At 44.1% G+C, this 22,561-nt stretch overlaps 1 protein-coding gene across 4 annotated transcripts in view; it reads left to right on the top strand.

The window, feature by feature from the left end:
- The window catches only part of LOC122554866 (nesprin-3-like), a 115,111-nt gene that overhangs the window by 12,807 nt on the left and 79,743 nt on the right, over positions 1-22,561 (top strand). For all 4 annotated transcript variants that reach the window (XR_015757808.1, XR_015757809.1, XM_087989520.1 and 1 more), the window contains exons 3-7: positions 209-381; positions 4,944-5,253; positions 5,757-5,921; positions 14,786-15,112; positions 21,567-21,703. Coding sequence is in view for 2 of the 4 variants with exons in the window: in XM_087989520.1 (XP_087845646.1) it covers positions 209-381; positions 4,944-5,253; positions 5,757-5,921; positions 14,786-15,112; positions 21,567-21,703 (1,112 nt within the window). In the remaining 2 variants the exon portion in view is untranslated. The remainder of the gene's footprint in view (positions 1-208; positions 382-4,943; positions 5,254-5,756; positions 5,922-14,785; positions 15,113-21,566; positions 21,704-22,561) is intronic.

The raw sequence follows: 22,561 nt of genomic DNA, 5'->3' as shown, positions 1-22,561 counted from the left end.
ATCTGGTCAACATGGACGGGTAGGACCGAAGGGTTTGTTTCCATGCTGTACATCTCTATGACTCTATGCCTTGATGAAAGGTTTACTTTATGAACAGGTTTAATCTTCAACCATTGGAGTTTAAAAAAGTGATTTTTATTAAAGTATATACACCTGATCAGTCTTTTATTCAGTTGAGCAATGTGTTTAATCATTGGTTCTTGGACAGGTTATCTTAGCAGAGGAGCCTGAAGGGCATCTCCGACTGGACAGGGTGCTGGTGAAGGCAGAATCTCTTCTACGAGACAAAAATGACGATGAGAAACATGAAATTCATGCAGCAGTGAAACATATTAAAACCCTGTGGGAGGATACACAAATCAATATGGTCCATTGTCACAGGTAGTATCTCCTTCAAATCTAAAGGAAATAGTATAAGATTGTATAATTGTCATGTTACTGAACGAGACCATTTGGCTGTTTGTACCTACACCAGCTTTGTGAACATTTGTGCCATACTCCCCTAATTTCAGATGGTGATTGCAGATTTGTTCCTCTACACTCTTCCAATGAGTTGGTGGTCATAGAGTCCCACAGCATGGTGACAGGCCTTTTGGCCGAAACTGGACCATGCCGACCAAAATTCCATCCACGCTAAGCCCATGTCCCTGTACTTGACCCAAATCCTTCTGTTGTTGTGTTGTCGTAGTCTTCTCAGACCATAGGAGTTGCCCTCATCAGAGAGAAGTGACTGGTGATGATTTAACGTGTGGGCCACCAGACCTCAGGAGAGGGAAGAGGTTGAGAGGTTGACTACCCTGGCTGACCTATCGTCTCAGCCTGCTCCTGCCCCCACCAAACTCATCTCCACCTACATCGATACTGTCCTATCACCCTGGTCCAGAAACTCCCCACATACGTTCAGGACAACATCCACACCCTCCACCTCCTCCAAGACTTTCATTTCCCCGGCCTCCGACACCTCATCTTCACCATGGACATCCAGTCCCTGTACACCTCCATCCGCCATGACCAGGACCTCCAAGCTCTCTGTTTCTTCCTCTCCCAACGTCCTCACCAGTACCCTTCCTCTGACACTCTTGTTCGTTTGGCTGAACTGGTCCTCACTCTCAACAATTTCCCCTTCCAATCCTCCCACTTCCTCCAGACGAAAGGGGTAGCAATGGGCACCCTTTGGGCCCCAGCTATGCCTGTCGCTTTGTCAGCTACGTAGAACAGTCCATCTTCCGGAGTTACACCGACACCACTCCCACCTCTTCCTCTGCTACATTGATGACTGCATCGGCGCTACCTCGTGCTCCCGCGAGGAGGTCGAATGGTTCATCAACTTCACCAACACATTCCACCCTGACCTTAAATTTACCTGGACCATCTCTGACACCTCCCTCCCCTCCCTGGACCTCTCCATCTCCATCAATGACGACCGACTTGACACTGACATTTTTTACAAACTCACCGACTCCCACAGCTACCTGGTTATACCTCTTCCCACCCTATCTCCTGCAAAAATGCCATCCCGTATTCCCAGTTCCTCCGCCTCCACCGCGTCTGCTCCCAGGAGGACCAGCTCCACCCCAGAACACACCAGATGGCCTCCTTCCTTAAAGATGAAATTTCCCCTCCCAGGTGGTTGAAGATGCCCTCCAACGTGTTTCATCCACGTCCAGCCCCTCCGCCCTCGAATCCCACCCCTCCAACCGCAACAAGGACAGAACGCCCCAGTCCTCACCTTCCACCCCACCAACCTCCGCATAAATCGCATCATCCACCGACATTTCCGCCACCTACAAACGGACCCCACCACCAGGGATATATTTCTCTCCCCACCTATTTCCGCCTTCCGCAAAGAACGTTCCCTCAGTGACCACCTGGTCAGGTCCACGGCCCTCAACATCCCAACCTCCTGTCCTGGCACCTTCCCCTGCCACCGCAGGAATTGCAAATCCTGTGCCCAACCCCCCCCCAATCTCCATTTAAGGCCCCAAAGGAGGCTTCCACATCCATCAATGTTTCACCTGCACTTCCACACATGTCATTTATTGTTTCAGTTGCTCCCGATGCGGTCTCCTCTACATTGGGGAAACCGCACGCCTTCTTGCAGAGCACTTTTGGGAACATCTCCGGGACATCCGCATCAATCAACCCCACTGCCCCGTGGCCGAACATTTCAACTCCCCCTCCCACTCTGCCTTCATCGCCACTCCCTCAGCATCCGACGCCTGGAGAAAGAATGCTCATCTTTCGCCTCGGGACCCTTCAATCCCAGGGCACCAATGTGGACTTGGCCAGTTTCCTCATTTCCCTCCTCTCCCCCCCCCACCTTACCCCAGTTCCAACCTTCCAGCTCAGCACCTCCCTCATAACCTGTCCCACCTGTCAATCTTTGTTCCCACCTATCCGCTCCACTCCATTGCACTCTCAACTACCTTCCCCCCCAGCCCGAGCCCCACCTCCCTCCCAATTATCCCTCTACCCCCAGGCTGCCAGCCTAATTTCTGATGAAGAGTCAGGCCCGAATCATCGATTTTCCTTCACTTCCTGCTGTGCTTTTTCAGCAACACACTCAACTCTGGTCTCCAGCTTCTGCAGACTTCACTGACTCAGGTTGAGAAGGAAAATCCTTCATGGTCACCTCAAACTGGTGATGGGAATTGAACCCACAGTGTTGGCATCACACTGCTCTATAAATCAACAATCCAGCCAACCAGCTTCTAAACCTTTCCTTTCAGTGTATTTGTCCAAATGCCTTTTAAATGTTGTTAATGTATCCTCCTCAACCACTGCTGGGGCTGGCAGCTCATTCTATATATGTACCACCTTCTATGTTGGGAAACAAAAAGTTTCCTCTCCAGTTCCCTTTTATTCTTTCCCCCCTAACCTTAAACTGATGCCCTCTAGTTCTTGATTCTCCAGCTCTGGGAAAAAGACTGAGTGCATTCACCCTATCAATGTCTTTCACGATCTTGTACACTTCTATAAGATTTCCCCTTAGTCTCCTACGCTCTAAAGAAAAAAGCTTGTCCAACCTCTCCCTGTAACCTAGACCATTGAGTCCTGGCAACATCTGTAAATTTCTTGTGCATTCTTTCCAGTTTAATAATATCCTTCCTACAGCAAGCTGACCAGAACACAATACTCCCAAATACAGCCCTACCAACGTCCTGTAGAACTGCAACATAACGTCCCAACTTCGAAACACAATGCCCTGACTGATGAAGGCCAGTGTGCCATAAGCCTTCTTCACTGCCCTGTCTACCTGGGACTCCACTTTCAGAGAACCATGCACCTGAACTCAAACACCCCTGTCTTCCAGGAGATTTATCCACCATCATACAGTGTAATACATCCAACACCACCTCTACTGGGAAATCTGAAGGTGAATCAATTACATGAACTATCCCCCAGGATTCAAAAGGGGGTAACGGAGAAGATTGCAAAGGCATTGGTAGTGATCTTTAAGCATCACTGGACTGAGGGTTGGTTCCAGAAAACTGAAAAATTGCTAATGTAATCCCTATGTGTAAGAAGGGAAGGAAATTACAGGCTGATTACCTTGACCTCAGTCGTTAGTAAGACTTCAGAGTTCATGATTAAAGATGACATTGTCTTACAGATTCGACCATGCAATTTAATGATATAGCCAAATTGATTTTGTCCTTGGACCCTCTGAAATATCCTCTTTCTCTAGTATTCCCCTTTACCAAAAATACCACTTCTCCTCCTCTTGCTTTCCTAGAATTTCTGAACGCCTTGTAACCAGTAATATTTAACACCCAAATCTGCCGGTTCTTGAGGCAGATCTCTGTTATTGTCACAATGTTGTAATCCCACATACCAATCTGTGCTTTTATTTCCCCAATCTTATTGAATTTACTCCAAGCATTCACATACGTAACTTCAGTTAAGCGTAACTTCAGTTAAACTTTATTATTTTTCTGCCTTACTCCAAAGTTGTATATTTGCCATGCAGAATTGTCCATAGTGTCCAGGGATATGCAGGTGAGGTGGGCTAGGAGTGGGAAATGCAGGGTTACAGGCAGAGTGTGGGGGTCTGAGTAGGATGCTCTTTGGAGGGTTGGTTTAGGTGCAGTGGGATGAATGGCCTGTTTTCACACTGTTAGGATCCTGTGATTCTTTGATTCTTTGGTATTTATTAACAATCCTCCATTGCACTACTATCTACTCCTCCTAGTATTCTTTCTCTCCTGGTTCCCACACTGCTGCTGAGTTAGTTTGAAGCCTTCCCAATAGAACTAGCAAAACACCCAGAGGGAATAGAGTCTTGGCTGTATTCAGATGCAACCTGGTACCACCTTGGCTGGAAGCAGTTCCAATGTCCCAGGAATGAAGGCCTCTGTCGTGAACCATCATTTCAGCCACACTTTCATCTGAGTTACTGTCCTATTTCTACACTCATTTACACATGGCACTTGGAGTAATCCAATGGTTACTATTTTTGAGGTCCTGCTTGCTAATGTTTTTTTACTTTGCTCTCTATTTTGAATTGCAGGTTTGCGTCCTTCTTCATTAATCTCAATGTGAACTATGACCTCTGGCTGTTCACCCTCTCTTGGTAAAATTCCTGCACAAGTTCTGTGATATCCTTGCACTGTACAGCTGACTGAGGTGTCACAGGCTTGGCTCTTACTGCATTCGTCCAAAGAACCATCATTGTCGCCAATCTCCAAAATGGGAAATTGAGAGGGTTACCTCGGGGGACTCCTGCACTACCTCCCTCTTGGCTTGGTTTGCCTAGCAGTCATTACTATTGCCTCTTGCTCAGGTTCAGAATGTTAAGGTTGTGTTTAGGGTCTCCCTGCTCTCATTGCATAATCGTTTCTTCATTGACAAGTTAGTCATACATTAGTCAAATAGGGTGTTTTTTATGCAAACAGGAATAATGTGAGAGATGGGGATTAATGTGATTTTCTTGTTTTTTACAGTCGGATTGAATGGATTCTGCTGCATTGGTCTGAATATTTGAAGGCGAGGGAAGATTATTTTCTTTGGTTGATGACTATGAAACAAAGGCTGGAGTCAGATCTTGAATTGCAGCTTGGTCTTAAGGAGAAGAAATTGCAATTAAGCCATCACACAATCCTACTCAGTAACATTTTGAACCAGGCTGCCCTGCTTGAGCGACTCATACAGGAATCTGGGTCCTTATTTGCAAAGACTGAAGATGAGACAGTCAATGAGGCAGCGCAGCAGATATTAAAAGCTAATCATGAAGCACTTGAGATCAAAGCAAAGGTTGAACATGCTACTTTTATGTAGTTATCTCTCTCTCTTTCTCTCGCCACGTGTTTGCATCTCTCCAGGTTACGTTGGATGTTCTGACTGATACTTTGCATAAGTGTGTATGAAAAGATTAGCCTAGGAGACTCAAAATTATTAACGTCAATTAGACCCCAATTGGAATATTATGTTTAGTTTGAGCAGAATTGGATGTTGGATGGTTGCCTTTGAGAAACAATCAGTGTTGGCTGGGCACATGATGCCACATTTCATTAGCATTCCATGAGCACTGTGGCAAAAGGTCAGTAACCAGAATATAGATTAAAGGAAATTTGCGAAAGCATAAGAGGCCTTGTGTGATTTTTTTTTTTGTCCGGAGTTGTGAAAAGTCTGGCAGAGGGTAGGAAAGTATTTGCCTCTCTGGAATTGGTGGGGTTGCTTGCATAACCAAGAGGAAATGGATAAAGAATAAACTGATGGCGAGAACAATGACTTGAATACTGATTTTCCTGTTTTAGGAAAAGGTGAAGATCTTGGAAGCAATTGTACAAGAGCATCAAGAATATGCAGACAGGCGGGAGGAATTCCAGAACTGGCTGCATTGCATGAAGGAAAAAATTAATAAATGCAACACATGCACAGACAAAAAGAATCCGATGGAGAGATCATTTAGAGAGCTGAAGGTAAATGATCTGAGAATGTACAATTAGACACACTTCATAATTAAGGTGCCATGGGAATTCTGATTATAACATGATGGGTTTCCTCCGGGTGCTCTGGTTTCTTCCCACAGTCCAAAGATGTGCAGGTCAGGTGAATTGGCCATGCTAAATTGCCCGTAGTGTTAGGTAAGGGGCAAATGTAGGGGTATGGGTGTGTTGCGCTTCAGCGGGGCGGTGTGGACTTGTTGGGCCGAAGGGCCTGTTTCCACACTGTAAGTAATCTAATCTAATCTAATGATGGAATTTTGGATTTACTTTGAGGGAGAAAATTTACTTCATTTTTATTCATGGGGGAATTGAGTATCACTGGCTGGATCACCATTTATTGCCCATTCCTAATTGCCCAAAGGGTAATTAAGAGTCAACCACATGGTGGGATGGGCACTGAATGCTGGCCTATGCTGCATTGTCAATGAATTTACAAAGAAAACATTGCTGTTGATCTGGAGTCACATTTGGCCACATGGCAGATTTCATTCTCTAAAGGGCATTAGAACCAGATGGGATTTTCCTGACAATTGGCAATGGTTTCATGGTTGTCATTAAACTCTTAATTCCAGTATATTACTATTCAAATTCCACCATCTGTCTTGGTGGCATTCAGTGTCAGATCCCCATAACATGACTTGGGTATCTGGATTAATCGTCTAGCAAGAATACCATTGGCCATCATCCACTCCTTGTGTTTCACATTCAAATAAGAGCAATTATAAAGGAGTGCTGGCTAAAGTGAGCTGGGAAGCTCGGTGAAGGGATAGATCGATTATAGATACCATTAGTGATATTTTAATGAGATACTTCACAATACTCCGAGGGAAGGGGGATGCTGAAAAAAAAACACTTTGATTGCAAGTTTATATTTGGCACAACTTTGCCAGTTTTGTGGTCAGTAAGAACACTTCAGGAGATGTCACAATCTCGCAATTAAAATGTTTTTTCCCAGCATTCCTGTTCCCTCTGAGTATTGTGAAGTATCTCATTAAAATGTCAGTGATGATATAGATATTGCCAATTCTGTGGTCAGCAAAAACACTTCAGCAGGACATGTCATACAGATGCCAACTTGTGTTCAGGATTTGGAGTAGGGCTTAAAACCACAACCTTGTAATTTGGAGGTGAGAGTGCAACCCATTTGCAGAGTTCATCTTGTATGTCATGAATGCAGGAAGCTCAGAGGAGCAGAGAGATCTTGGGGTGCTTGTCCACAGATTCCTGAAGGTGGCAGCAGAGGTTAATAGGATGTTTAAAAAGGCATACAGTATACTTGCCTTTATCAGCTGTGGCATTGAGTGTAAGAGCAGGGAGGTTAAGTGCAACTGTGTCGAACTTCGGTCAGGCCACAGCTGGAGTACTGTGTGTCGACCTGGTCACCACACCATAGGACTTGCACAGGCAGGGGCGCAAAAGAGATTCACCAGGACGTTGCCTGTGATGAAGCATTTCTGAGCTGGAAATGTGTTGCTGGAAAAGCGCAGCAGGTCAGGCAGCATCCAGGGAACAGGAGAATCGACGTTTCGGGCATAAGCCCTTCTTCAGGAAGGCTTATGCCCGAAACGTCGATTCTCCTGTTCCCTGGATGCTGCCTGACCTGCTGCGCTTTTCCAGTAACACATTTCCAGCTCTGATCTCCAGCATCTGCAGACCTCACTTTCTCCATGAAGCATTTCTGCTATGAAGCCAAGTTTGATAAACTCTGCTTTAAAAAAATTGAATAGAGTAGAATCCCTACAATGTGCAAGTAGGCCATTTGGCCCATAGAGTCCACACCGACCCTCTGAAGAGCATTCCAGATAACCCCCCCCCCCCAATCTATTCCTGTAACCCTGCATTTCTCATGGCTAATTCACTTCACCTGCGCAACCGTGGAAAGTATGGACAATTAAACATAGCCAATCCAGCTAACTGCACATCTTTGGATTGTGGGAGGAAATCTGAGCACCTGTAGGAAACCCACACAGACACAGGAAAAATGTGCAAACTCCACACAGACAATCGCCCAAGTGTGGAATGAGTTTTTTTTTCTTGCAGCAGAGAAGATTGAGAGGGGACTTAATAAAGGTATACAAGATTATGAAGGATGTGGACATGGGGTGAATGAAAGAAGCTGTTCCCTTCAGTTGAAGAGTCGGTAACAAGGGGGCATAATTTTCAAGGTGAAAGGTGGTGGTCTTGAGGGGATTTGAAGAAAAATCATTTTACCCAAAGGATGGTAGGAATCTGGAAAGCACTGCCTGGGAGGTGGTTGAGGTGGAAAATCTTGCTAACCTTTAAACAGTGTTTGATTGAGCATATGAAATGTCATAACATTCAAGGCTATGGGCCTAGTGCAGGAAAATGGGACTAGTATAGGTAGTGGTATTGTCTGGTGGTGTCGACTGGATTGGCCAAAACAGAAAACGAGAGCAGGAGTAGACATTCCACCCTTTGAGTTTGTTCTGCCATTGATTGCGTTCATAGCTGATCATGCATCCAGAAGGGAGGGAGGGATTCCGGTATTTGGATAACTGGGGTTCTTTCTGGGGAAGGTGGGACCTCTATAAACAGGATGGTCTACACCTGAACCTGAGGGGCACCAGTATCCTTGGTGGGAGGTTTGCTAGTGCTCTTGGGGGGGGGGGGGTTTAAACTAACTGCAGGGGCATGGGAACCCAGACTGTAGCTTTAGGGTGCAGGACCTGGAGTGTAGGGAGGTTAGGAACATGGCATCAATTTCAAAGGAGGGTGCCTGTAAACAGGAAAGTGGTTTGAAGTGTGTATACTTCAATGCAAGAAGTATACGAAATAAGGTAGGTGAACTTGCAGCGTGGGTTGGTACCTGGGACTTCGATGTTGTGGCTATTACGGAGACATGGGTAGAACAGGGACAGGATTGGCTGTTGCAGGTTCCAGGGTTTAAATGTTTTAGTAGGGTCAGAGGTGGGGGTAAAAGAGGGGGAGGTGTGGCATTGCTTGTCAAAGATAGTATTACAGCTGTGGAAAGGACGATGGATGAAGACTCGCCATCTGAGGTGGTTTGGGCTGAGGTTAGGAATAGGAAAGGTGAGCTCACCCTGTTAGGAGTTTTTTACAGGCCTCCTAATAGTCCTAGAAACGTAGAAGAAAGGATTGCAAGGATGATTCAAGAGAAGAGTGAAAGTAATAGGGTGGTTGTTATGGGGGACTTTAACTTTCCTGATATTAATTGGGAAAGCTATAGCTCAAGTTCGTTAGATGGGTCAGTGTTTGTTCAATGTGTGCAGGAGGGTTTCCTGACACAATATGTAGATAGGCCAACAAGAGGTGAGGCCATACTGGATTTGGTTCTGGGTAATGAACCAGGCCAGGTGTTAGAATTAGAGGTAGGTGAGCACTTTGGGGACAGTGACCACAATTCGGTGACCTTTACTCTCGTGATGGAGAGGGATAAGTGTGCACGACAGGGCAAGAGTTATAGATGGGGGCAGGGAAATTATGATGCTGTGAGGCATGACCTAGGATGTGTGGCCTGGAAAAGTAAGCTTCAAGGCAAGGGTGTAATTGATATGTGGAGCTTGTTCAAGGAGCAACTATTGAGTGTCCTTGATAAGTATGTGCCCGTCAGGCAGGGAGGAAAGGGTCGTGTGAGGGAGCCGTGGTTTAATAAGGAATTGGAATCCCTTGTTAAATGGAAGAGGGCGGCCTATGTAAAGATGAGGCGTGAAGGTTCAATTGGGGCGATTGAGAGTTATAAGGTAGCCAGGAAGGACCTGAAGAGAGAGCTAAGAGCAGCAAGGAGGGGACATGAAAGGTCCTTAGTTGGTAGGATTAGGGAAAACCCTAAGGCTTTCTATAGGTATGTCAGGAATAAAAGAATGACTAGGGTAGGAATAGGTCCAGTCAAGGATAGTAGTGGGAAGTTGCGTGTGGAGGCTGAAGAGATTGGGGAGACACTGAATGAATACTTTTCGTCAGTATTCAATCAGGAACAGGACATTGTTGTCAATGTGAGTACTGAGTCACAATTAAGTAGAATGGATAGCTTTGAGGTATGTAGAGAAGAGGTGTTGGAAATTCTGGAAAGGGTGAAAATAGATACGTCCCCTGGGCCTGATGGCATTTATCCTAGGATTCTCTGGGAAGCAAGGGAAGAGATTGCAGAGCCATTGGCCTTGATTTTTATGTCCTCGTTGTCTACAGGAGTAGTGCCAGAAGATTGGAGGCTAGCAAATGTGGTTCCCTTGTTCAAAAAGGGGAGTAGGGATAACCCTAGTAACTATAGGCCGGTGAGTCTCACTTCTGTTGTGGGTAAAATCTTAGAGAGAATTGTAAGGGATAGGATTTATGCACATCTGGATAGGAATAATGTGATCAAGGATAGTCAGCATGGTTTTGTGAAGGGCAGGTTGTGCCTCACAAACCTTATTGAATTCTTTGAGAAGGTGACTAAGGAGGTGGACGAGGGGAAAGCAGTAGATGTGGTGTATATGGATTTTAGTAAGGCGTTTGATAAGGTTCCCCATGGTAGACTACTGCAAAAAATATGGAGGTATGGCATTGAGGGTGAGTTGGAGGTTTGGATTAGGAGTTGGCTGGCTGGAAGAAGACAGAGGGTAGTAGTTGATGGCAAATGTTCATCTTGGAGTGCCGTCACTAGCGGTGTTCCGCAAGGATCTGTTTTGGGACCATTGCTGTTTGTCATTTTTATAAATGACCTGGAAGAGGGGTTAGAAGGTTGGGTGAGTAAGTTTGCGGATGATACGAAAGTCGGAGAAGTTGTAGACAGTGAGGAAGGATGTGGCAGGTTACAGCGGGATATAGATAAGCTGCAGAGCTGGGCAGAAAGGTGGCAAATGGAGTTCAATGTAGCTAAGTGTGAGGTGATTCACTTTGGTAAGAGTAATAAAAAGATGGGGTACTGGGCTAACGGTCGGATACTTGGTAGTGTGGATGAGCAGAGGGATCTTGGTGTCCATGTACACAAATCTTTGAAAGTTGCCACCCAGGTAAATAGTGCGGTGAAGAAGGCATATGGCGTACTGGCTTTTATTGGTAGAGGAATTGAGTTCCGGAGTACTGAGGTCATGTTGCAGTTGTATAAGACTCTGGTGCGGCCACATCTGGAATATTGTGTGCAGTTTTGGTCGCCATACTATAGGAAGGATGTGGAGGCACTGGAACGGGTGCAGAGGAGGTTTACCAGGATGTTGCCTGGTATGGTAGAAAGATCGTATGAGGAAAGGCTGAGGCACTTGGGGTTGTTTTCATTGGAGAAAAGAAGGTTTAGGGGTGACTTGATAGAGGTGTATAAGATGATTAGGGGTTTAGATAGGGTCGACAGTGAGAATCTTTTTCCACGTATGGAGTCACCAATACAAGGGGGCATAGCTTTAAATTAAGGGGGGGTAGGTATAGGACAGATGTTAGGGGTAGGTTCTTTAATCAGCGAGTCGTGAGTTCATGGAATGCCCTGCCAGTAGCAGTGGTGGAATCTCCCTCATTATGGGCATTTAAGCGGGCATTGGATAGGCATATGGAGGATAGTGGGCTAGTGTAGGTTAGGTGGGCTTGGATCGGCGCAACATCGAGGGCCGAAGGGCCTGTACTGCGCTGTATTCTTCTATGTTCTATGTTCTAACACTGTTCCTGCTTTCTCCCTGTACCCTTCATCCTATTAGCGTGAAGAGCTACATCTACCTCCACTTTGTCAACATTCAATGCTTTGGCTTCAGCCACTTCCTGTGGGTTAAAATTCCTCAGGCTCAGCACTGTTTGTGTGAAGATATTTTTCTATATCCTTAGACTGTCATACGTTCTCGAGTCCTACAGCAGAGAGACAGGCCCAAACTGGTCCTTGCCATTCATGCCAATTGTGGACTCCCTGCTCATTGAGAACGTCCTTCCTGTATCTGTTGAGTCCTTTTGAATTTAATAGTTTTGGTGAAATTTCCCTCATTCTTCGAGTGAATATACTCTATTATCTCTTTATTCATAGAATCGTACAGTACAGAAACAGACCCTTCGGTCAAACTCATCCATGCTAACCAGGTATCCCAAATTAATCTAGTCCCGTTTGCCAGCATTTGGCCCATATCTCTGTAAACCCTCCCAATTCATAATCCCATCCAGATGCCTGTTAAATGTTGTAATTTACCAGTCTTTACCACCACATGTGGCAGCTCATTCCATAAGGGCACCACTCTCTGGATGAAAATGTTGCCCCTTATGTCCCTTTCCAATCTTTCACATCTCACTTTAAACCTATGCCCTCTAGTTTTGGACTACTCTACCCAGGGGAGAAAACCTTGGCTATTCGCCCTTTCAATGTCCCTCGTGATTTTGTAAACTTCTGTAAGGTCATCCCTCAGCCCCTGATGCTCCAGGTAAAATAGCTCCAGCCTATTCCCTCCAACTCAACAACATCTTTCCAAGATCATCGAGACCAGAATTGAGTGCAGTATTATAAAAGTGTCCTGTACAGCTGCAACATGACCTCCCTACTCCGATACTCAGTGCACTGACCAATAAAGGCAAGCGTACCAAATGCCGTCTTCATTCTTCTGTCTGCAACATAGAACATAGAAAAATACAGCACAGTACAGGCCCTTCGGCCCACTATGTTGTGCTGAGGATTAATCCTTAGCTAAAATATAATAACCTAACCTACGCACCCCTCAATTCCCTGCTATCCATGTGCATGTCCAGCAGTCATTTAAATGTCCCTAATGACTCTGCTTCCACCACCACAGCTGGCCATGCATTCCATGCGCTCACAACTCTCTGCATGAAGAACCTACTTCTGACATCTCCTCTATACCTTCCTCCAAACACCTTAAACCTATGACTCCTCATGGCAGTCAGTCCTGCCCTGGGGAAAAGTCTCTGGTTATCGACTCTATCCATGCCTCTCATTATCAGGTCACCTCTCTTCCTCCTTCTGTCCAGGCTCAGGCTATTTTCACTGGAGCATTGGAGGCTGTGGAGTAACGTTATAGAGGTTTATAAAATCATGAGGGGCTGGGATAGGGTGAACAGACAAGGTCCTTTTCCCCTTAGGGGAATTCAAAATTAGTGGACATAGGTTTATGGTGAGAGGGGAAAGAATTGAAAGGGACCTCAGGGGCAGCTTGTTCACACACACAATGTTGCGTTTATGGAATGAGCTGCCAGAGCAAGTGGTGGAGGACTGGAATAATTCCAACATTTAAAAGACATCTGGATGGATATATGAATGGGAAGGGTTTAGAGGGACATGGGTCAAATGCTGGCAAATGGGACTAGATTATTTTAGGATATTTGGTCAGCATGGATGAGTTGGACTGCAGGATCTATTTCCATGCTGTACATCTGTGTGACTCTTGCTTAATACTGTCAAAATTGGCCTTACTCCAATTTAGAACTTTAATTTTTTTGGTCAATTCTGTCCTTTTCCATTAACTACTTTAAATATATATATATATATATTTTAATATATCTATGATCACTGGCTCCAAAGTGCTCCTCCAGTGACACTTCAGGCACTTGCCCTGCCTTATCTCCCAAGAGAAGGTTGAGTTTTGCTCTTCTCTGGCAGTTATATCCACCGACTGAATAAGAAAGCTTTTTTGTTTCCACTTATCGAGTCATAGACATCTAATGTGACAGTTCCAGTATATGTTTGGAGTGCCATCCCACTGATAAGTCTGGTAAACCTTTGCTACACTCCCTCCGCAGCTTGAACAATTCTCCTTCAGATAAGGAGACCAAAACTGCACTAATACTTCAGGTGTGATCTCACCAATCTCTTTTCCAATTAACACAAGAATTCCGTCTTCCTGTACTTGAATCCTCTCGCTATGAAGGCAAACATACCACTTGCCGCCTTCACCAACTGCTGCACCTTCAGTTGATGTACAAGGACACCCAGGTCTCATTTCACTTCCTCCTTTCTCAATCTGTGTCCATTCAGACAATCTGCCTGTCTGTTTTGCAGCCAAAGTGGATAACCTCTCCTTCATCCACATGGTACTCCCCATGTAAAGGTGCCTCTCATACTCCATAGAATTGAATTAGTTAGGAAATTGGCTTAGTGATGGGAGCAATAATGAGCTAACTAGTGTACTGGACAAGGTTGAGATTTGTGGTATTCGGAAAGGTGAAAATGCTGTTTTCTTTATATCTGAATGACTTCATCTATTCAACATCCTGGTCGTATCACCCCTGGAGTTCTACTTGCATTTCTGGGAACCACATCTCTGGAATGATATTTTAACCTCAAATGGAGTGAAGCATACATTCTCCAGAATAAGACCTGAACATCATATATACTTAATGTACAAAGAATTTTTTTAACAAATGTGTACCTGTGTTAACTAAAATGAATACTGTAGATCAAATTCTGAAGATGGGTCACCAGACCTGAAATATTAATTCTGCTTTTTCTCCACAAATGGAGCCAGACCTATGGAGTTTTATCCAGCAATTTATGTTTTTGTTTCTGTAGATAAAGACTATTTCTGTTGGTTGGCTACTTTGGGACAGTGGATATGTAGTCACAGATTGGAACTAGGTTTACAACAGTGACATGAAAAAGTGCTTGTACATAAAAAGTGCAGTAGAAGTTTATATAGCCTTTTCTGAAAAATGAAGTTAACGCAAGATTCGTTATTACTCTGAACTTTCAGATGATAGACTGTTGTTTTCCAAAGAGATTAAAGGATATGTACCAGAAGTATATGCAGTTAAATTGCAATCAGAAGTTAATTGGATGGTAGAACATGGTCTAAGAGCTGGTTGACATCCTTCTGTGGGAATGCAGCCTCCATATTCTGAGACTTGGTGCTTTAGATGCTTTGATTAACCTGGATTTAATTCCATTGCTCCATTCACAGGAACTGAGTGATGAGGTCAGCAGGAAAAAGGGAGAGCTGGACAATCTGCAGGTTCAGGCCACGACTGTAATCCTCAGTACATCTCCTCTAGGTGCTGAGCACATCACCAAAGACCTGGAGACGCTGAGAGCAAACTGGAATAATCTGAGGCTGAGCTGCCAGCAAGATCAGGTGCCACTGGAGATTGGATTTCATTCTATGCTGGAATCCAAGTCAAGGGCTGAGCAGCTGGAGAGAGAAGTTGCCGAGTTAGTGGACTGGCTGCAGAGCTTAGATTTGCAGCCTCCAGATGATGACGCGATGGAAACTGTGTGGTGCAAATGTCTTGTAAGTTAGAAATTAAATTGTAGAAAGTATAAAATATGACCAGGAGGAAGCCATTCAGTTTACAGCTAAGCTAATCTAACTCACATACTCTCCCATAAAGTAATTTTATCTTCTCTTCAGGTATTTATCCAATTCATTTTGAAAGCCATATTTGAGTTTGCTTCCACCGTAGTGAATTCCAGACCTTAAGTATGTGCTGTGCCTCCTCATTGCCTTTCTCCTGAAATAGGATCTTTACCTCCAGACTCCTGCATTTGAAATATGAGTTCAGTCTCTCTCGTCACCATTGCTGCCAGAGCTGTTCATATTTTGGATGTTAAAGATTTGCAGTACTTGGTTCTGTATTAATTTCCAAGATCTTTTCTCCAATGCTGTTTTCATTGGAGAAAAGAAGGTTTCGGGGTGACTTGATAGAGGTGTACAAGATGATTAGGGGTTTAGATAGGGTTGACCATGAGAACCTTTTTCCACGTATGGAGTCAGCTATTACGAGGGGGCATAGCTTTAAATTAAGGGGTGGTAGGTATAGGACAGATGTTAGGGGTAGATTCTTTACTCAGCGAGTCGTGAGTTCATGGAATGCCCTGCCAGTAGCAGTGGTGGACTCTCCCTCATTATGGGCATTTAAGCGGGCATTGGATAGGCATATGGAGGATAGTGGGCTAGTGTAGGTTAGGTGGGCTTGGATCGGCGCAACATCGAGGGCCAAAGGGCCTGTACAGCGCTGTATTTTTTTATGTTCTATGTTCTATCTTGCTCCAGCTAGTGCACTAGTTTGAAATAGGATCACTTGCTAACTCCTTATGTTGCACCTGAAGCTTAAACAAAAAATTACATGTATCTGTACATGTAAGGTACACAGCACAAAAACTAAATGTCTTATTTACAAAGAACAAAGAAAATGTACAGCCCAGGAACAGGCCCTTCGGCCCTCCAAGCCTGAGCTGTTCCAAATGTACTGTCTAAACCTGTCGCCCAATTCCTAAGCATTTGGAGTTGGTGCTTTTAAAAAAAAAGGTGCTGACAACTCAGCACTGCAGGGTATAAATGGATAGGAATGCATGAAGAGTGGGTGGGATTGCTGTACCAATTAATATAGAAACATAGAAAATAGCTGCAGGAATAGGCCATTCGGCCCTTCGAGCCTGCACCACCATTCAATATGATCATGGCTGATCATGCAATCTCAATATTCCATTCCTGCCCCCTATCCATACCCCTTGATCCCTTTAGCTGCAAGGGCCATGTTCAGCTCCCTCTTAATATATTTAATGAACTGGCTCCAACAGCTACCAGCGGAAGGGAATTCCACAGGTTCGCAACTCTGAGTGAAGAAATTCTTCCTCGTCTCGGTCCTGAATGGCTTATTCCTTATTCTTAGACTGTGACCCCTTGTTCTTAGACATCCCCAACATCGGGAACATGCTCCCTGCATCTAGCCTGTCCAATCTAATCAGGTTTTTATATGTTTCTATAACCCCCCCCCCCCATTCTTCTAAATGCCAGTGAGTACAAGTCCAGCCCAGTCAATCCAGTCTTTCCCCATCTGTCAGTCCTGCCATCCCGGGAATCAGTCTGGTGAACCTTCGCTGGACTCCTTCAGTAGCAAGGATGTCCTTCCTCAGACTCGGAGACCGAACCTACACACAATCCTCAAGGTGTGGCCTCACCAAGGCCCTGTATAACTGCAGCAAGACATCCTTACTCCGATACTCTCATCCTCTTGCTGTGAAGGAGAACATGCCATTAGCTGTCCTCACTGCCTGCAGCACCTTCGGGCCGTCCTTCATCAACTGTTCCACCATGACACCCAGGTCTCACTGCAACTCACCTTTTCCTAAACTGCCATCATTCATATAATAATCTGCCCTCCTGTTTTTGTGATCAAAGTGGATAATCATACATATGCCAGTCTGTGTCAGTCATCCTGCAGCCTCTTAGCATTCTCTTAATAGCATGGCACAGCAAGAACAAAATGAAAATTAGGGTCAAAACAGAGTGAATGTAGATTGAGGCAGAAGGTAAGGGGATAAAACATGAATCTGTGGACAGCCTGAAGTGGAAGAAAAGTGTAGCAAGAAAGAAGCAGCCAGCTATATACAATGAATGAAGACTAGATATAGAATAATGATCATGGGAGCTATCAGCTGCTGACAAACATGCAGAAAGAGTAAGTGAACATTTTCCTGAACTTGCTTAACCGGCTTCTTATTCAATTCATAAGAAGCCAAGAAGGGAAAAAACACTCTTGGATCAAAGAATGGAAAATGGTCAGGGAAGTGAAAAAGCAGACAGCTTTGAGGAGTATCCATTCAGGAATGATTATATCATACAGTTTTAAGATAATGGGTGGCAGCAAAATGGTGATGTTAATCAACTAGAAATCCCAGAGCCTGGTCAAATGCTCCCATGCAATGATCCCACTTCAATAATTGTTTGTGTAAATTAATAGATTTGGAATGAAATGTTCACTCTGATGAATAATGATGAAATCAGATTATGATAAATTTCCATGTGATTCATTAATGTCCTATAGAATTTCCATATTTGTGTTCACGGAGTGTGGTGTCCGAGCTAGACAAGCATTTATTTTCCAATCATAATTCCCCTGTGAAGGAGTGGGCAATTGGCTACTACAGCAGTCAATGAGTGTATGGATACCCATAGTGCTGTTCAGGAGACAATTTCAGGATTTTGACCAAGTGTAGGAATGGTGATATAGTTCCAAACGGGATGGTTTGTGGTGTAGAGGTCAACTTACAGGGGATGCTGTTCCCATGCAGTTGCTGCCCTTGTTCTTGGAGGTGTTAGAAGTTGTAGGTTTAGAAGGTGCTGTTGAAAGAACCTGGCTAAGTTACTTGCATGCATCTAGTAGATGGTGCACATCACTGTGTTGTTATGAAGGGAATGAATGTTCAAGGTTAACATGGCCGATGGGATACTAGTCAAGCAGGCGTTTTTGTCCTGGATGATATCATGACTTTTGAGTCACTCAGGTAATTGCAAAGTGTTCTATCACGCTCCTGACTTGTACATTGTAGATGGTGGACAGGTTTTGGGAAGTCAGGATGTGAGTAATGTGCTGCAGCATTCCCAACCTCTGATCTGCTCTTGTAACCACCGTATTTATGTGGCTGGTCCAGTTCAGTTTTTATTTAGTGTTAAGTGCTAGTATAGTGGGGGACTCGGCGATGGCAATGCCATTGAATATAAAGGAAGGATGATTGGATTCTTTCTTGTTAGAAATGATTGTAGCCTGGAATTTGTGTGGTGTGCATGTTACTTGCTACTTGGACATTGTTCAGGTCTTGCTGCATTTCAGCGTCGACTGCTTCAGGATCTGTTGAATTACAAATGGTGCTGAACATTGTGCAGTCATCAGAAAAGATCTGTCAGATTTTGGACCGTGAGACATAAGTGCAGAAGTAGACTGTTCAGCGCATTAAATCATCTCTGCCTTCAATGACATTGTAGCTGATCTGAGAAACCTCAACTCCACTTTGCTACCTTCTGATATTATGGCTTCTGGTCCCAGACTCTCCCACAAGGAGAAAGAACCTTTTGTATTTACCCTCTCAAATCACCTATGAATCTTGTCAATAAGGTCACCTCATTATTCTAAGTTCCACCAGTTCAGTCAACTTTACCTCTACTGGTAAAGACAGTCTCTCCATCTCTGGGATCAGCCTAATGACTCTCTTGGACTGCTTCCAAAGTCAATATGTCATTTCATAAATAAGGGTTCTAAGTTTTTGAGCTACAAATCTTCTCACAAGTGGCATAGATAAGGGACCCCAAATCTGTTCACACTATTTCAGCTGTGGTCTGACTAGTGCCTTGTACAGTTTTAGCAAAACTTCCCTACTCCATTCTCTTTGAAATAAGGTCAACATTCCATTTGCCTTCTCTATTAACTGTTAAACTTGGATGGTAGCATTTTGTAATTTGTGGGTGAAAGCTTCCATATCTCTGTGTTCTATCTTTCTGCAGTCTTTCTCCATGTAACTTAGATTCAATTGCTCTATTCAACAAGCCAAAATGTATAACCTCTCATTGTCTCACCTTATAGTCCATCTGCCAAGTTTTTTTTGCCAACTTTTGATCTTAACCTATCCATATTCCTCTGCAGACTCTTTGTGTCACCCTCATCACTTGCCTTTCCATCTATTTTGGTTGCATCTGCAAACTGAGCAAAATACACTCTTTTTCCTCATTCATGTCATTAATAGATATTGTCAATAATGGTGGCCCCAGCACTGATGCCTGTGGCACAATATTAGTTACAGGTTGCCATCCTGAAAATACCCCCCCCTCGCTTTACGCTCACACACGCACGCACCACCTTCCCAACTTTGCCTTCCATTTGTTAGCTAATCTCTATCCATGCAAATGCTATCTTTAACAGCTTGGGCTCATATCACAATCGATATCCTTGACCAGCTAAATAGATACAGTGGCTACAAGATTAGGTCAGAGACTAGGAATTTTAGGGCAAGTAATTAGAATCCTGACTCCCCAAAGCCTGTCCTCCATCTACAAAGCACAAGCCAGGAGTGTGATGGAATAGTCCAAACCTGTCCAGATGAATGCAGCTCTCACATTACTCACGAAGCTTGGCACCATCCACGATAAAGCAGCCCACTTGATTTGTACCATATCCATCACTTTCAACATTCACTCCCTTCACCACCCCCACACAGTAGCTACAATGTGGTACCATTTACAAGCTGCACTATAGTACCTCACCGAGGCTTCTTAGTCAGCACCTTCCAAATTCACAAACTCTACCACCTAGAAAGAGAAAGGCATCAAATGCCATGGTTATACCATAACCTGCAAGATGTCCCAAGTCTCACACCATCTTGATTTTAAACTGTATCACCATTCCATCACTGCCACTGGGCCAGTTCCTAGAGCTCCCTTCCGAATGGTATTGTAAGTGTACTCAAAGGACTGCAAGTCCTCACCACCACCTCCAGGAGAAGTAGCAATATGTAATAACCGTGATGACAACCCTGGCTACACTTTTGAACAAATTTTAAGCACTGCCTTGATGTAGCAGAATCCTCCAGAAGGCCATGTTGAGACAAATGCTTTCTTGGTTTTCTTATAAAAATAGTCTAAATGACTTGAACTTGGGTGGAGAGCACAATTTAGCCACTTATAGTTGAGACAAACCTTTTTCAACTTAAAGGTTTTCTCAGTTAAAAATTATTGCAGCCAAGGACTGAATTGAGACCAGCTTTACAATCAATCTTTTCAAACAAAATGCAAGAAAGGGCAGAAAGATGAGAGTAAAATACTGTACTGATCATCAGATTAGAGTCTTGACACTATTAAGGTTTAAGGTGTAATTGTTATTGGAATTTGCAGCCAAGTGAAATAATGATTTGAACAGCACCAATCTTCAAAAGGCAAAAGAACTAGAGGAGAATGATATCGCCTGAAGGAATTTGTTCTTAAGATTCAGAACAATTTGCTAGAGACCATCAGAACTTTTTAAAGACAATTGAACATGAAGGCTAATTTGCAGGATTATGGGCCAAAAGCTTAAACATGCTGCACCCTCCTGAAGTCTGCTTGCCAAACCTTCATCTCTCACTGATTTTGCAGATTTGTTTCCTGTTAGTGAGTTTTGAGAAACTTTGTAGCTCAGGTTGAGGCTCTGGATGTAAGTTTGCTTGCTGAGCGGGAAGGTTCATTTTCAGATGTTTCATCAGCACACTAGATAACATCAGTGAACCTCCAGTGAAGCACAGGTGTTAGTGACCTGCTTTCTATTTATGTGTTTATGTTTCCTTGTGTTGGTGACATCATTTCCTGTGGTGATGTCATTTCCTGTTCTTTCTCTCAGACCGTAGTAAATGGGGTCTAAGTTGATGTATTTGTTGATAGAGTTCCAGTTGGAATGCCATGCTTTTAAGAATTCTTGTGCATGTCTCTGTTTGGTTTGTCCTAGGATGGATGTGTTGTCCCAGTCGAAGTGGTGTCCTTCCTCATCCGTATGTAGGGATATTAGTGAGAGAGAGTCATGTCTTTTTGTGGCTAGTTGATGTTCATTTATCCTGGTGGCTATGGAAGACATGTTGGAACTCTACCAACAAACACATCGACTTTGACCCCCATTTACCACCCTCTGAGAAAAAGAACAAGAAATGATATCACCACAGCGACTGACATTACCAACACAAGGAAACCTAAACACATAAATAGAAAGTCGGTCATGAACATCAGTGCTTCACCGGAGGCTCACTGAAGATGTTACCTAGTGTGGTGATGAAACGCTGTAAACGAATCTTCCAGCTCAGTGAGCAAACCTACATCCAGATTTGTTCCCTGTGCTGAAGTCCACATCAGTAAAATGTCACTGAAGCTTGGTCTGCACCATCTCATATTTTGTGCAATCTCAGCAAGATTTTCTTTCACCTTGCTCTTTGTTTTCTTTATGTCCCAGCTCACCAGGTCTTCAATTTTAGCAGAAGAGCCAAGAATGGAAGAGCTTCAGCTTAAATTGAAAGAATTTTGCAGATCCTCTCAGAGTGAAGAAGAACTTTCTAACAAAGTCCTGAGTGTAATTCGAGAGTATAAAAGGTAACAGCACATTTTTATTCCAAATGAAAGGTTGATGTGCAGAACATTTGGAAGCACTGGCAGGATCAGACAAAGTCAGCATGGATTTACAAATTTACTGGAATTTTTCAAGGATGTAATGAGTAGAGTTGATGGGGCAAGCCAGTGGATGTGGTTTACTTGGACTTCCACAAGGCTTCCAGTAGAGTCATAGAGATGTACAGCATGAAAACAGACCCTTCGGTCCAACCCGTCCATGCCGTCCAGATATCCTAACCAAATCTAGTCCCACCTGCCAGCATCCGGCTCATATCCCTCCAAATCCTTCCTATTCATATACCCATCCAAATGCCTCTTAAATGTTGCAATTGTACCAGCCTTCACCACATCCTTCGGCTGCTCATTCCATACATGTACCACCCTCTGCCCATTAGGTCTCTTTAATATCTTTCCCCTCTCACCCTAAACCTATGCCCTCTAGTTCTTTACTCCACAGGGAAAAGACTTTGTCTATTTATCCTATCCATGCCCCTCATAATTTTATAAACTTCTATGAGGTCACCCCTTAGCCTCCGGCGCTCCAGGGAAAACAGCCCCAGCCTGTTCAGCCTCTCCCTCTAGCTCAAATCGTCCAACCTTGGCAACATCCTTGTAAATCATTTCTGAACCCTTTCACAACATCTTTCCGATAGGAAGGAGACCAGAATTTCACGCGATATTCTAACAGTGGCCTAACCAATGTCCTGTACAGCCGCAACATGACCTCCCAACTCCTGTACTCAATACTCTGACCAATAAAGGAAAGCATACCAAACGCCTTCTTCACTATCCTATCTACCTGCGACTCCACTTTCAAGTAAGGTCCCACATAAGTGATTG

Source organism: Chiloscyllium plagiosum, unplaced genomic scaffold (genome assembly GCF_037043375.1).
Source record: "Chiloscyllium plagiosum isolate Xiang-an unplaced genomic scaffold, Cpla_swu_hap1 HiC_scaffold_8, whole genome shotgun sequence".
Lineage (NCBI taxonomy): Eukaryota > Metazoa > Chordata > Chondrichthyes > Orectolobiformes > Hemiscylliidae > Chiloscyllium > Chiloscyllium plagiosum.
This window is presented reverse-complemented; position numbering and strand designations above follow the sequence as displayed.